This window comes from Pistacia vera, unplaced genomic scaffold (assembly GCF_008641045.1).
Source record: "Pistacia vera cultivar Batoury unplaced genomic scaffold, PisVer_v2 Contig121, whole genome shotgun sequence".
NCBI lineage: Eukaryota > Viridiplantae > Streptophyta > Magnoliopsida > Sapindales > Anacardiaceae > Pistacia > Pistacia vera.
The window spans coordinates 797,765-814,998 of NW_022195260.1; the positions used below are offsets into that span (position 1 = coordinate 797,765).

Below are 17,234 nucleotides of genomic sequence, written 5' to 3' on the forward strand. Positions count from 1 at the left end.
TTTGTTTCTGTTTAATTTAGGGATTTGTTACCTTATTGGCTAGATGTCGCCAGNGAAGATGGAAAAGAAAGTGAAAGGAACACTTACCTTTACGAGAATAAGCATTTATCATCCGATTATATTTTGGGAGCAGAAAAAAGTAAAAAGTAGTCCTTGGTTCATGACGAGTGTGTGAGTGTCTGAGTGTCAGTGTGTACGAAAACAGTATAGGGGTATGTTGGTCATAAAATTCCCAAAAGTTGAAGCCGGTGACACGGAAAACGGTACGTGTTTGTTTCTATTTAATTTAGGGATATGTTACCTTATTGGCTAGATGTCGCCGGTAAGGGTACTGGACGCTACTGTGAATTTCATCAAAGGTCTTTGAAGTCTTTCCCACCAGCACAGCTTTGACTTGCAATGGAGAATCTAAGAGTCCCAATGTGGCCATCAAGGTTTTAGGTGAAATGGTGCATTAGATGGCTATGTTTTATAGAAAGCTCCATTGCTGACCAATGCATTGCCTACTGACCAGAAAGCAGAGAACAGAACCTAACCAGTTGTCAAAATTCTAGTTGTTGTAACAAAAACATGCACATTTATAAGTCAATCAATCAAACATTGCACATTCCCATCTTTCCATTTAGTTTGAAGTTTTCATATGGATCAAAAGGAATTCTGTAGCACATTCAGTGAACAAAATTTATGCCTACAAAATAGGAGTTGCTTCAAGGCGTTGCGCTGTAATTTGATTAACAATCAGTATTTATAAATGATGAATGCTTGTGTACAAGAAGAATAAGAACAACAAAATTTATGCCTATTACAAATGCATATGTGTACAGCTATATAAAGGCCCTAGAATTATTGACAAATTCTGAGATTGATACTGGTTCCAAAACCTCAGCCATATAGAGGCAGGAGTTTAATCAACATTGCTAGCACCTCCTTCATGTTTGGTCTAGCCTGTGGTGCCTCTGAGGTGCAATTTACCCCAATTTTAAGCAACTCCGACATCTCCTCTGCGCCCTCCGCTAGCCCAGACCCCAGAAGCACAACTGGTAAAACAGTTCTACCCAATCCATATCGCCCATTTCCCATAACGCGTCTAGCCCATTCCACTAGGCACTCTTCCCCTCCATCGACAGCCCTCCTCCCAGTCGCTAGCTCCATTGCCAAAACTCCATAACTGTACACGTCGCCTTTTGTTGTGGCTTTCCAAGTCTGTCCATACTCTGGGGCTACATAACCAATTGTTCCAGCCACCACTGTGCTCACATGGCTATCCCCAGCATCAACAACTCTAGCAAGGCCAAAATCTGTAACCCGTGCCTTACCATCTTTGTCTAGTAGGACATTGCTTGCTTTGACATCGCGATGCACAATAGAAGGATAGCACTCGTGGTGTAGGAATACCAATGCACGTGCCACGTCAATCGCTATGTCTAGACGTCTTCGCCAAGTTAATCTTGTTCTATCTGATATAAGATCCTCTAAGCTTCCACCTTCCATGTATTCATACACCAATATTTTATCTGATCCATCAAGGCACCATCCATAGAGTGTAACAAGATTTGGGTGAGGCCAACCAAAGCCATTCCCACTGAGAACCTCCATTTCAGCCCGGAATTCCTTTTCACCCTCAATTCCTTCTCTTTGTAGCTTCTTTACTGCCACTGCTCTCCCATCAGGCAATTCTCCTCGATACACTGTACCAAATCCACCCTTTCCAATTATTCTGTTTTCTGAAAATCTGCCTGTAGCATTTAAAATGTCAGCATGTGTAAATGCTGTTTTGTCTAAGCGAATGACCTTAATAGTATCTGACAGCCATGGCGATGACCCTCCTGAGCTTGATGCAAGATCATGTCGATATTTTATATTCTCCAAGAGATATCCCGGTTTCTCCTCTGGACTTTTCACTGATATGCAGATCACAAGTGACAAAATTCCACATATCAATGCCACTAGTATTAGAGATAGAAAAGCCAGAATAACCGCCAATTTAGTCTTCCTTGTCCCTCCATTGGATTCGGCATGCTTTGGAGGCTGAGCAGGGGAATTTGCAATAAAAGCTGGAAGGCGCAAGAGTGGATCTCCTAGGTAGGACGATCTCTCAAACGTTGCTAACTGGCCAGTTGATGGAATTGCGCCAGAAATAAGTGGATTGTAGGAGATGTTGAACTTGCTCAGATCAAACAATTCATTAAAGCTAGCAGGAAATGTGCCAGAGAAATTGTTAAAAGATAAATCAAGATTCTGTAAGCATTTAATGTTCCCAATCTCTGAAGGAATTGTACCCGAAAAATTGTTTTGAGTTAAGTTTAGAACTACTAGTGGCAACTTATCAATCTGTGGAGGCAGCTTCCCGTAGAACTGATTTAAACCCAAATGCAACATGCTGAAATTCTGCATCTTACCAATATCAGTAGGCACCTCACCTGAAAGTTGATTCCCACTAAGTTGAAGATAGCCTGTGATTTGAAAAGTGCGTACGTTTGAAACCCCGACACAAACTGAGAAAATGCCATTGCCTTTGAGTAATCTATCCCATATGTTTCTGCAATTCTTTCTTGTGAGGATTGTGTACACAAAACTGAATGGTGGGTAGTCAGCAGGAATCCACCTCTTCATTGTCAAGCACTCGCCAGAGCCAGCAATTATCCGCTCATTTTGTTGTCGGTTTAATTCAAATGTTGAAGAGGGATCTCTCCCAATATTAGTCAATTCAGTTGGGATGTGCCCAGACAACTGGTTGTTTGCAAGATTCAACCACAACAAGCTAGAGCAATTCCCAATCTCGTGAGGAATCTCACCCGAAAGTGAATTGTTTGCAAGCATTAGCCACAAGAGAGATGTCAAGTTCCCAATGGAGGGTGGTATTGATCCAGTTAATTGGTTGAAGGAGAGATCAAGAGCTTGAATAGCAGGCAAGTTTCCATATTCTGGTGGAATATTACCACTGAAATTATTATGGGATAGAATCAAGAACTTCAAGCTCTGTATTTGAGAGATTTCAACCGGTAAGGGACCGGTGAAGTTGTTGAAGCTCAGGTCTAATCTAGAAACGCTAGGCAGCTTAAGAATACCTGAAGAATATATCCCGCCAGTGTAGAAATTTCCATGCAATACAAGATATTTCAACTGCGTGAATCGTCCAAAAATCGGTTGTATGTCGCCTGCAAATTTGTTTCTGCTCAAATCCAGAAAGTCCAACTTACTCAAGTTCAAAAGGGACTCCGGAATCACACTATCAAAACTGTTGTTCCCCAAGAACAAGGCCTCGAGACCCGAAATTGAACCAATCATAGCTGGAATAGGCCCGGAAAACTTGTTTCCCCATAAATTCAAGATAACCAAATTCTTGCAATTGGAAACATTTCCAGGAAAATGACCAGTGAAAGCATTTTCAGAAAAGTCCAAAATTTCAAGACTGCAATTCTCTGTAAAAATGGAACCCAAAACAGACCCACTAAGGTAGTTCTGAGAAACTGAAAACTCCACCAGCTGTGCCAATCCACTCCATATGTTCCCTCTAAAATAATTAGCACTTAGGTCCAGATGCCGCAAATTTCCACATCCATCAAAGCAATTATATATACTTCCTGTAAGATTATTATCTGAAAGATTAGCCACCACTAACTTGTTACAAATTGAAGGGAAACTAAACTGAAGTTCCCCGGCAATCCTGTTCAAAGTCAAGTCCAGAACCTCTAAATTACTCAACCCATTCAAGTTCAGCTCCCCCTCAAGAATGTTATGCGAGAGATTGAGGTACTTGAGGTTATGGCAGCGGCTCAAATCATTGGGGAGATGCCCTTCAAAAGTGTTCTTCGAGAGATCAAGATAAGTGAGCTGTGTCAAGGCAGAGAAATTGTTGAACACTGCACCGGAAATGTTACTTTCAGAAAGATTAAGGCCGGTGACTCTGGCTTTATCGGAAGAGCACGAAACTCCAGGCCATTCACAGGGGCTTGAATTTTGACTCCATTGTGAATAATGTCCTTTGTTTACACGGTTGTTCCCTTCAAGAAATAGCTTCAGCCTCCATAAAACCTCTCTGTCTGTTTCCAGAGAATCTCCTGCAACAACTGTAACTGCAAAAACAAAGAAAAAACACCTTGTTCAATAAAATCATCCTCGAAAAACGTGAACATAATAAAGAAAAAAGATAGAATTGTGAATATGTACCTGCGACTAAAATCAAGAATATGAATAACCCAAAACGCCAGGGATCAGTTTCATCGTCTGACATGATAATCCAATAAGAACAAAATGTTTCTTCTTTCTTCGTCTTCGTTCTTTTGTTATTTCTCGTTGTGGGAAAATATCAAAGTTGAGAAAGTTTCATAAATGGAACAACCATGGTTATGTTGAAGGTGATGCAGAACGCCTGCGCAAACATAGACCAAACCAAACTTTGAAGAAATGGTTAATAGTTTCTTAATGGTTTCGTTTTCAAACAAATTTTTTTTATAATAAAGTAAATAATTAATTTAATAATGATTTTAGGCAGAAACCAAATTGTTGTTAGTGTGAATGAATGTTTGTAAATTTAAGTTGGAGAAAATGGCTCTGTTGATGGCCGGTGAGACTGAGCCGCCCATGTTGACCACCACGCACCCATTAGCTCTGGTTGACCAAGAAGACTCAGCTCAACTCAAGTCCAAGCCTTCATGTTTCTGTTTTGGTTTTTGGTCTTGGTCTTGTAAGGACGGATTATTTTACCCGGCCCCATGAGAGAAGATGCAATTCTAAATCCCCCAGTTTTTTTAAAAAGTATTTTAAAAAGCCCCTGAGATTGGGTTTCCTTTAAGATGCCGTTTTCCAGGGTCAACATGTGAACGGGCAAAATATCTTTCACAACAACCCAAACTGACACAATGTTATATTAACTGGAATACAAGGGTATAAAAGTAAATGAACTAGTTTCATTGTTCACCTGTTGACCCCGGGTCTGGATAACAGCGTCTTATAATAGAAACCCAATCTCACGAGTTATTTAATGCTTCTACAAAATACTGGGGGAGTTTGGAATTACGTCTTCTCTCGGGGGGGAGGATGATAAAACCCCTTGTAATGAACATAATCATGTTAAAATTAGAAATTGAAGAATAAAATCGCCGGTTTGTTGGTTGGTATCACGAGAATGGTTTTCAGTGGTTTAACTTAATATATTTGCATTAATTGAATCCATGGTTTTGGAAAATGGTCACAAAAAATATATTTTATTTCTTTTAAGGTTTGGTCACAGACTCAAAATGCTGACATATTTTACTTATTTAATTACAATTTTAACGTTAATTTAAGAGAAATTGATAATACATCGATCCTATAAAAAGTTATGTTGAGAATTATTTAGTGAATAAATAAATAAAAGATTATAATGTTCAATTGAATGAAATTTAATTTGGCAATAAATTTGTCAAAGTCATGTGAAAATGAAAAGATTAGATGTACGTAATGTAGATTTGACCACACATATTTATTAATACCATTACCTTTAGGTTAATTGAAGATACGAATAGTGAATAATTAAATATTTTCATGTGCTGGTAGTTTTCAAAGAAGAATCATAATATTAATAGATGTAATTTTAAAAAAAAAAATTATTTTGAAATTATTGTGTTGTAATGATTAACTAATAAGAAATTGAAATGAAGAATAATTAGTCATAATCATAAAATTAATCCTTGATTAAAATTTAATTGAGAGTTATTTATTCATATATAAATCTTATTTGTAGTCACTATCTTGTGAATACAAAAATGTTTAGGAAATGGAATCTCTGGCCGACCAAGAAACAACATAAATTAGAATTAATGGGTTTTTTTTTTTTTTTTTTTTTTGTAATTTAGGATAAATTGTCTTTATTTATACTTGTTTGGTTTGAGTTTGACCATGCTTTGAAAAATACAAGAACATAAATTTTATTAATTTGTCAACAAATGCTGCCTTATTTCATTTGTTTGTGTGTGAATCCATGGATTAATTTTGTAATAAAATAATTAAAAAAAGCTTAATTTAATAAACCGCAAATGTCAAATAATGTAGGCTAATTAAATCAAATTCAAGATATTTGTGTTTATAGTTTTCATTCATAATTTTAATTATTCCTCAATAATAATATTTCAAGCCCAAGTATGAATAATATATATATAATTTATATTAATTAAAATAAAAGAAAGGAAACAAGAGAATAATCATTTTTGTTTGGAAAATGACAATGTCATCCCTGACATTTGGCCTTATTGACAATTGGGACCAAATGTTACTAAATAATTTGTACAAGACAAAATGTTATTATATCATACCTGATGGTAGATAAAGACTAAAGATGATGATCTTGAAAACAAAGCAAACGACTTTTAAGACAAAACATCGAAAATATGTTTCAGATGTTTTGAAAAAACAATTTCTTAAAAAGTGGGGCCTGCCTATCTTAGATTAGATGGTACTCATTACTCATTAGTCTTTTGACCATCGTGGTTATGCCATTTGTACAAATTCAGCAGCTTTTTCTTTTTTTATTTTCTTTTAATTATTAAATTTATTATTATTTGTTAAGGAAATTATCGTACAAGACACCGGTAAAGGCAGTTTTGCCGTTTTAGTAGATAGCTGTTTTTTGTTAAACAATCCAAAGAAAATCATAAAAAGAGGAGGCTAGGGTTTCATTGATATTGCACAATTCAATTGAATACAAAAAGTATGATTTAACCTAAATACAAAGAGATATATATGAGCTAAAGGAAATAATGAAAAGACAAATCTACCCTTAATAAACAATAAAACAAAATAACCCATATTTCTTAACATCTCCCCTCAAACTCACGATGCGGCGGCTACAAGCATCGAGAGTTTGCCAACTAGAAAACGAAAACGGGAAATAGAATGCGACTTGGTAAAGAAATCTGCAATCTGCAAGAAGAAGAAACAAAGGGCAAGGTAATGGTGCCATGCTTGAGATGATGACGAGTAAGGTGACAATTGATCTCAATGTGCTTAGTTCGTTCATGAAAAACCGAGTTGTGAGCAATCTGAATAGAACTCTGTTTGTCACAATACATAGGAGTGGGATGAGAAAAGAAACGCCCATATCTGTAAGTAACCAACGCAACCAAACAATCTCTTGGTAGTAATGCCATAGCACGATATTCTGCTTCGGTTGAAGATTGAGAAACAATGGATTGTTTCTTGCTCTTCCAAGAAATAAGAGAATCACCCAAAAGATACAGAAACCAGTAACGACTTGCGATCTGTGGGTCACTGCCTGATCAGCATCGAGTATGCACGCAGCTCCAAGGAAGAGGTGGATGGAAGAAAAAAGACTCTGAAGACTGTACCCCGAAGATACCGCAAAATACGAAGAACAGCTGCCCAAGAACTGTAGTAGGAGAAGCAACAAACTGGCTAACAACATGAACATGATATGCAAATCTGGACGAGTAATAGTGAGATATACCAAACTCCCAACAACAGTACGGTATAAGTAGGATCTGACAAAGGTAAACCATCAGAAGAAGAATATTTTGCATTAACCTCAATCGGAGTATCGACAGTCTTATTATCAGTAAGTCTAGCCCGTTCAAGAATATCTGCAACATATTTCGACTGAGAGAGAATAACCTCTAGGTGAGTAGGCTACCTCAATACCCAAGAAATATCGTAGAGAACCCAAATCCTTCATTTCAAACTGTTAGCTAACTTTGTCTTCAAAACTGAAATACCATCAATATCATCACCAGTAATAATCATGTCATCAACATATAAAGACAGAATGATACGACCTGCATCAGTGCACTTAACAAAAAGAGCAATCAGGACTACTAGAAGCAAATCCAAGGGAGAGATCATCACAATAGAAAATTTCTCAAACCAAGCACGATTCTTGTTTAAAACCATATAACGCTTTCTTCACTTGCAACATACCCAGAATCATGTGAAACACCAGGAGGGGGCGCCATATAAACTTCTTCTTGAAGATCTCCATTCAAGAATGCATTTTTAACATCAAGTTGTAGATATGCCACTGACACCGAAGCTACTGCAATAGAGTACGAATAGTAGTCATTTTTGCAACAGGAGCAAATGTCTCCTCATAATCCATACCATACTGTTGAGAGTACCTTTGCAACCAACCTAGCTTTGTATCGCTCATAGATCCACAGAATTAGTCTTGATCTTATACACCCAACGACAACCAACACCAGTCTTACCAGGAGTAGAGGAACCAAATCCCAAGTACCTGTCTTATGCAAAGCAGAAAGTTCCTCATCCATAGCTTGCTGCCAAAGAGGATCAAGAATTGCCTCTTTATAGGAAGAGGGCTCAGAGAGACAATGAATAGAAGCTAAAAGAAGCAAAGAGAAGAATAACAAGAATAACAAAATCTGGTAACTTTGTGGACTTACGAATGCGTATGGATTGACGTAGAGGTGGATCCACAATCTCAGCGAAGCTTGAGTGACCATAGGAGAAGAGGGAGCTTCAGGTGTGCTGGAGAGTAAAGTGTCAGTACCTGCAGAATGATCAGTACTAGAACCTGAGATGACAAACTATCAGACCTCAGAAAAAGGATCTATACAATTAGATCAGATTTAGTCAAGGTATGAGTATGGATGGAGGAATAGAAAAGAAAGGTATATGCTCAAGAAACAACATGACGAGACACATAAAGTTTCTAGTTATTGGATCAAAACAACGATCCCTTTTTACCTTCACCATAACCAGAAAGACCAAATAACAGATCGAGAGGACAACTTGCTGCGTTCTACATGAGGACGAAGAACAAAACAAGTACAACCAAAAACTTTAAGGAAGAATAATCAGGGGCATACCCATACAACTTTTCGAAAGGAGAAAAACCTGAATATGAGAAGATGGAATTGTATTAATCAAACCTACAGCAGTAAGACACAGCTTCACCCCAAAACACACTAGGAACAGGAAGCAATAAGAGAGAACGAGCAGTTTCAACAATGTGCCTATGTTTTCTTTCAGCCCACCATTTTGTTCAGGAGTATCTGTACACGAGGTTTGTGTGAACGTTCCATCTAATGCGCAACTCACAAAATTTATTAGAAGTGTATTCCCCACCCAAATCACACCTAAAACATTTGATAATAGCAGAATGTTGAGTTTTGACAAGAGCTCGAAAGGCTGTTTATATCTCAAAAAATTCAGAACGATGTTTCATTAAATAAACCCAACAATAACGAGTATGATCATCAATAAAAGAACATAATATCGAGACCCTCCTTTTGTGGCAACAGGAGAAGATCCCCATACATCAGAATGAATCAATCAAATGGAGAAGAGAAAACAGAAATACTTCGATTAAAAGGTAAAGCTGAAAATTTTGCCAGTTTACATCCACTACAATCAGAAATATCACAGTTTGCAAATTTCCTAAACCCCTGTGGATGCCAAAAATCTCAAACGAGAAGACGAAACATGACCTAACGAGAATGCCATAAATAAAAACTAGAAGAAGAAGGACTCAAACGAAAGAAGACAAATCACACTAGTAGCAGCAGCATCAGCACTAGTAGCACAGCAGCAACTGGTACTTTTAACTCATCCAAAATATATAGTCCCCCTCCTACGGCCTGTCCCAATCAGCTTCGAGACTGTAGATCCTGCACATAACAAGAGAAGAGGAAAAGGTGACTAAATTACCAAATCCTAACTGACCAACAGAAGCAAGTTTAATGTAAGTTTTGGAATATGATAAACATTAGAGAGAGACAATGAGGTGTGACAACAGAACCAACACCTGCTAAAGGCATAGGAGTGCCATCAGCAGTCATGACAGGAATAGAAGACGAAGGGGACACAGAAGCAAAAGATGAAGAATCTGGAGACATATGATGTGAAGCACCAGAATCCAAAACCCATACAGAATGTGACATACCTGAAGAACTTGAGGTAACTGACCTACGGAAGAAGAAGCAGACATAGCTTGTGGCTTAAGGAGAGAAACTTCTGAAATTGCTCAGCCAGTACTAGGATCGTGAAAGGACCTGATGAACTACTGCTGCAGTATTAGACTGTGGTGGTTTGTAACCCTGAGGTGGTCTATGAGCATTCGATTGTGACTGATTGCCAGGCTTCCAAGCTTGAGATTGCTGGCTGCATTGATTCTGCGTCTTAACTTAGGACACAGCCTTCCAATGACCTTTTTGCTTACAGAACTGCACCGCGTCGAAGGCAACCCTTGTGTAAGGTTTATTCTGATTATTAAGACTGGCTTCGAAGGTACTGCTAACACAGAAGGATTAGAAGTCGAAGCAGAAAGAATTCCCTTTTCAGAATGAGACTTAAGCCGTATTTCTTCCCCAATAACTCACTGACAACTGAGTCAACAGAAGGCATTGGAGAACGATGCAAAATTGAACCTCTAAGTCCTTCAAAATCACTACGAATTGCCTTAAAAACTGTACCAACCTTTTGCTGCTCCCTATGAGCAATATAGGCACCACTGCTTTTAATTCTGCAGATTCTGTAAGAGCCAATTGATCCCAAAGATCTGTCATAGAAATAAAACTCTGAACACTCATATTCTCTGCTGAAGAGCTCATATGTCATTCTCCAATTGATACTGCTTTGCAAAATTTGACTGAGTAAATAACCTTTGTAGATGATCCCAAACCTCTTTTGCTGTCTCATACTTCGCTAACTGTGTACCTATGGAATGCCCACAGAATTATTAATCCAAGTAATAATTTTTGCATTGTTTGCTTCCCAGGCATCTATCAAAGCATCATAACCCTCTTCAGTATTCTAGTTTCACAGAAGTTCCACTAACATATCCCCACATCTTTTTAACCCTTAAAAAATTTCTCATCACATAACTCCAATACGAATAATTCTTGTCATCTACCCTCACACTTACAGACTGAAGCGAATCGTCTCTTTCAGTAGCCATATTAAAAGAACAAAGAAACCAGAATGCAAAGAAAGGAAAACGAAATACCAGATTGCCAAAATTGAATGAATACCAACGAAATATCAGATTGCAGAAACTGAACGATTACCCTCTCCAAAAAATTATCAGGTTGGATCCGCGCAAGCTGTGTTTAAGATTAAGCCTCTTCCCATGAAACTTTGCTCTGATACCATTTAAACAATCCAAAGAAAATAATAAAAAGAGGAGGCTAGGTTTCATTGATATTGCACAATTCAATTGAATACAAAAAGTATGATTTAACCTAAATACAAAGAGATATATATGGCTAAACAAAGAAAATAATGAAAGACAAATCTACCCTTACTAACAATAAAACAAAATAACCCATATTTCTTAACAGTTTTAACTAAACCAAGTATTAGAATTAGACTAGCTTTAGTAATTTGTTATTTATTAATTGTATTTTTTTTTTTTTTTTTGGAAACCAGGATATCTGGGTCAATTTACACATACTTCAACTAATCTCTAGAGTTCATTAAATACCTTATAAACCTAAAAAAGTTAGATAAGTCACAATATTATTGTGAGAGATGACTCCAAGGTTTGAATCAAAAAACTCAAAGAATTGAGTAAACCTTCTTGACCGTCAGGTCAACCCCTTATGGTTATTGTATTAGTTTTTTATTTTAACTTAATAATTTTTATATGAATAACTATTGGAATCCCACGCCCACTAGACATACTCAAGCCTTCTGGTTTATAAGAGGTGATAATTCTCTCATTTAACAAGGCTTTATTGGGTGAGGAGCCAGACCCACCTCAAATTCTATCATAGTGTCAAGAGTTAGGCCCAGTTGAGCTGAATACTTAACCAGCGGGTGAGGAGTTAGAGTCAGCAACTACGTAATTGACTGTGAAGGGGAGTTTAAGAGGGGGTAATCCTCCCATTGGGTGAGTTGTCAAGCCCACCTTAAATTGTATCACTAACAAACATGCTTTGAATCATGGTTATTAGTATCCTACGATATGTATCGATTTGTATCCTTAAAAATATCGATATGACTTTATTCAGTTGGGCCGGAGACCCAAAAAAAAAAAATTTCGGGTCATATCTAGGTCATCAACCCCGTTCACTAAACCCACCCAAATTTACCCATTTTGTATGGAGAAAGTGAAGAGAAAGACGTGTTCGTATTTTGCATGATAATAATAACATAAATTGAAATATAGATATTGTCATTGATCTTGGAAATAATATGAATGGTTGAAATTAAATGATATAAATTCCTAATTTTGTGATTAATTTTAATTATGTAATATCATAATTTAAAGCTAATAATATCAAAAAATTCGTTAATTAATATTGGAAATGATATTAATTTTTTTTTTTAAATGCTTATCCTACAATACGATATAATACGATACAAGATATATAATTCGAAAAATTAGATTTTCGATAGACAATACCATACGCGATTTGACAACCATACGTTGAATATAAAAACAAGAATAAAAGCTGTTGACAAAATTAAAACAAAATACCATAAGAAAAGGACACCCTAAATTATATATTATTTTTTGTATTACTTTATATCAATCGGTCAAAGGAAAGTGACATTAAATTGCTGGCCTGCTATGTAATGTCAATAGTACGCATCTTTATTTATTATTTATAAAATATAATTGTACTAAATGAATTATGTTTTATGGTAATTCAACAAGAGGGGTGTTATTGGATTGGGTATCACGGCAAGGGAAGGAATTCAATTGTGTTTGCGAAGAGAAAGAAAAATCAAAGTCAAATTAGGATTCTATTTGTCAACCTTTTGTGTGTGATTAGATTTTGTGGGTGGGATATTAAGCCGAATCTAGTTGGCTTGTTGTTGTCATTACTCCTACTACTATGAGTGTCTATGACACAATTAATCAAATTAATTAACAATATTTTCCTTGCATTATTGTGTTTAATTAACACAATTTTTTATAACAAACTTTCAAAAATTATTTCATTTTAAATTATATTATAAACCAGTAGTGATTATGCTATATATAGACTAATAGAATGTTGATTGTACCTAAAAATAAAAAAATAAAAAAAATAAGGATTTTTGTAAGATCAACCATTTAATTTGAGTCCAAGGGTTGACTTGACGGTTAAGAAGACTTGCTTCCTTCATTAACTTTTTGGATTCAAACTATTTTGGAGTTATCTACCGTATTTATGGCTTACCTTGTAACATGGGCTTGTAGGATATTCAATAAACTTCAGAGATTAGTTGAGATACGTGTATGCTAACTTGGACATCCCAGCCATAAAAAAAAAAAAAAAAAAAAAAAAAACATTTAGTTTAATTTAATTGCAATCTTGTTATGGTGAAGTTGATTAAGTTTTCTACTTAACTATGTAATTTACTCAGAATATGTATTTAGGGATATATATATATATATATANGGATATTTGGGTCAATTTGTACACACTTCAACTAATCTTTATAGTCTATTAAATACCTTACAAGCTTAAAGAATCAGGTAAGTCACAACGTTATTGTGATAGATGGCTCCAAGGTTTGAACTCAAAAACTTAAAAAATGGAGCAAACCTTCTTGACCGTCAGGTCAACCCCTTGGGATTATTGTATTAGTTTTTAATTTTAACTTAATAATTTTTATATGAATAACTGTTGGAGTCACACACCGACTAGACATACTCAAGTCTATTAGTTTATAAGAAAGGATAATCCTCTCATTTAACAACGCTTTATTGGGTGAGGAGTCAGACCCACCTCAAATTCTATCATAGTATCAAAGTTAGACTCAGTTGAGCTGAGTACTTAACCAGCGGGTGAGGAGTTACAGTCAGCAACTACGTCATTGACCGTGAAGTGGAGTGTTGGAGTTCCACACAGACTAGACACCTCAGACTTACTGGTTTATAAGAGGGGGTAATCCTCCAATTGGGTGAGTTGTCAAGCCCACCTTAAATTGTATCACTAACAAACACGCTTTGAATCATGGTTATTAGTATTCTACGATATGTATCAGTTTATATCCTTAAAAATATCGATATTACTTTATTAAGTTGGGCCGGAGGCCCAAAAAATAATTTCGGGTCGTATCTAAGTCACTAAACCCGGTTCACTAAAACCCACCCAAATTTACCCATTTTATATAGAGAAAGTGAAAAGAAAGATGTGTTCCCATTTTGCATGATAATAATACATAAGTGGAGATATAGATATTGACATTGATCTTGGAAATGATATGAATTGTTGAAATGAAATTATATAAATTCCTAATTTTAATTATGTAATATCATAATTTAAAGCTAATAATATCACAAAATTCATTAATTAACCTTGGGGATGATATTAATTTTAAAAAAAAAAATTATTTTTTGTTTTAAAATGCTTATCTTATAATACGATACAAGATACACGATTCAAAAAATTAGATTTTTGATATACAATATAATACGCGATTTAACAACCATGCTTTGAATATAAAAACAAGAATAAAAGTTGTTGACAAAATTAAAATAAAATACCGTAAGAAAAGGACACCCTAAATTATATATTATTTTTTGCATTACTTTGATCATTTTATACCAATTGGTCAAAGGAAAGTGACATTAAATTGCTGGCCTCCTGTGTAATGTCAATAGTACGCATCTTTATATTAACATCTTATTATTTATAAAATATAATTTTATTAAATGAATTATGTTTTATGGTAATTCAATAAGAGGGGTGTTATTGGATTGGGCATCACGGCAAGGGAAAGAATTCAATTGTGTTTGCGAAGAGAAAGAAAAATCAAAGTCAAATTAGGATTCTATTTGTCAACCTTTTGTGTGTGTGATTAGATTTTGTGGGTGGGATATTAAGCCGAATCTAGTTGGCTGCTTCTTGTCATTACTCCTACTACTATGACACAATTAATCAAATTAATTAACAATATTTTCCTTGCATTATTGTGTTTAATTAACACAATTTTTTATAACAAACTTTCAAAAATTATTTCATTTTAAATTATATTATAAAGCAGTAGTGATTATGCTATATATAAAATAATAGAATGTTGATTGTACCTAAAAAAATAAATAAGGATTCTTATAGGATCAACCATTTAATTTAAGTTTAAGGGGTTGATTTGACGGTTAAGAAGTTTGTTTCCTTTATTAACTTTTTGGATTCGAACTACTTTGGGGTCATCAACCATATTTGTAGCTTACCTTGTAATATGGGCTTGTAAGATATTCAATAAACCCCGAAGATTAGTTGAGGTGCGCGTAAGCTAACTTGAACACTCCAATCATAAAAATAAAAAAAATTAAAAAAAAAAATACAAACCATTTAGTTTAATTTAATTGCAATCTTGTTATGGTGAAGTTGATTAAATTTTCTACTTAACTATGTAATTTACTCAATTCAAATATGTAATTAGGGATATATATATAACATAATCCTTATCCGAAGGAAGATTTTTCAGGATACTCTCTGGATTATACAGTCATCCACAAACCCAATTTATAATATATATATTATATTTATATATATATTTCAATTTTTTAGGATACTCTATGGATTATATAATCATCAACATAAATAAAAAGCAAATTGACATGTATGCGAATGTGATGACGAAATGTCACACTCAATTTGTACATCCACTTGTTTATATTTTAATTTACCATCAAAAAATAAATTAAAAATTAACTCATTCTCAAGATTTGGTCCACAATTACACTTTCTATATTCCACTTAATTTAATTTTGTTTTTTTAGTATATGGTTTTCATATCTTTTCTCTTAGTAAGACATTTGTAACACCTCATTCATGACCAATCAAAGACGTTTGTGCATATTTTTAGCTAAATTACATAAACGAGAAGACAAATTAATAAATAATAATAATTAGTGTGTTTTTGAAGGTTTTAATCAAGTCAAAAGCAAAGTTGGAACAGTAACCATAAATTAATTAATATAATCCAAGAGATTTACCAAATCATTATATAAAATTAAAAATCAATGGAAAAATTTGCAAAATAAATTAGTTTCAAAAGAATGAGGTGGCTGATTTACCTAATTAAATCGTAATCCATTAATTTTCTTGGTCAAAATTGAGGTTAGTTGCTTAATTAGATTTTGTTAAATCTGGACAAGTCAGCATAAACAGCTAGGGTGGTGGTGCGGTGCCCCCATGTGCACCAAATTTAGACCATATATTATATTTTGTGGTCTCGTGGATTTGATTAATAATTTCACTAAGATTTATTTTCAATTCCACATCATTCCCCACACGTGCGCCCAGCAGACTTTTGACCTTGACCTCACGTTCTTCATGTTTTCTCATTATGGCATCACTTCAATTTCATTGCAAAATTACCTTACAAAATATCTACTTCTTAAAATTGTATTTACTATTATATCAATTTCCATAATCTTTTTTTTAATAGAGTATGACATACCAAGGAGAAAAAAAAAAAAAAATTTATTGAAAATTTTGATTTGTGATTGGAAAATAATTTCCAATAATTGAAATACAATTCAAATTTTTTAGTAGTTCTTATTTCTTAATACAGTATTAAAATATATTTGATGTACTATTTAATGATTGTTTTTAAATTAAGAATTATAGAAAACTATGAAACGACTGTTACTGTTTTTAAAAACATTTTGATTCATTTCTACTAAACACATTTTCATAAGATTTTTTGTATCTTTTGCTTTGAAAAACAAAACTTGTACTTAAATTCTTTATCAAACGAGCGTATCTACATTTTTTTTCTAATATAAATTGGTAAATACATCATTTTTGTTTTGTTATTGTTTTTATTTGAATATATCAGTCAATTGATGAATTTTAATAGAGAGATTAGCATTTTGTTTTAGAATTTAAGTGCTGAATTTTTATTTTTTTTATTAAATTGGACACATTATAAGTCTAGATTCTCATTCTAGAAATTTGTTGACTTTAGATTATGTACATGACCAACATACGTATTAACGTAGAAATTTGCAAGCTTCTAATTATTTTCTTTAAGGACATTAAGATATGGATTTTTTTAATATTAAGAATAAATATGATCAAATCCAGTTAACATGAACAAAAATATCATTATTAATCATATAAACGATACGTGGGTGTGTTTGTTTTATTATTTTAGGTATGATTTTTGAAAAAGTTAGAGTTAGATAGTTATTACGAGGTATGATTTAAAAATTAATAAAAACACTCCATAGGTTTGTTAATTTAGCTAAACACCCCTATAATAAAATATTAAAAATTAACAAAAACACCTCACCCACTTATTAAAAGTCGGTAGCCAGCCACCACCGCAGGAGG

The 17,234-nt window shown here is 34.4% G+C and overlaps 1 protein-coding gene across 1 annotated transcript; it reads right to left on the bottom strand.

The window, feature by feature from the left end:
• Positions 1–778: 778 nt before the first annotated feature.
• Positions 779–4,484, bottom strand: LOC116113523 (probable LRR receptor-like serine/threonine-protein kinase At1g74360). The gene is made up of 2 exons (XM_031399676.1): positions 4,171–4,484; positions 779–4,076 (listed from the first exon to the last, which is right to left on the bottom strand). The coding sequence occupies exons 1-2, from the start codon at positions 4,232–4,234 to the stop codon at positions 883–885; spliced, it is 3,258 nt and encodes a 1,085-aa protein (XP_031255536.1). The 5' UTR covers positions 4,235–4,484; the 3' UTR covers positions 779–882.
• Between the last annotated feature and the right edge of the window lie 12,750 nt (positions 4,485–17,234).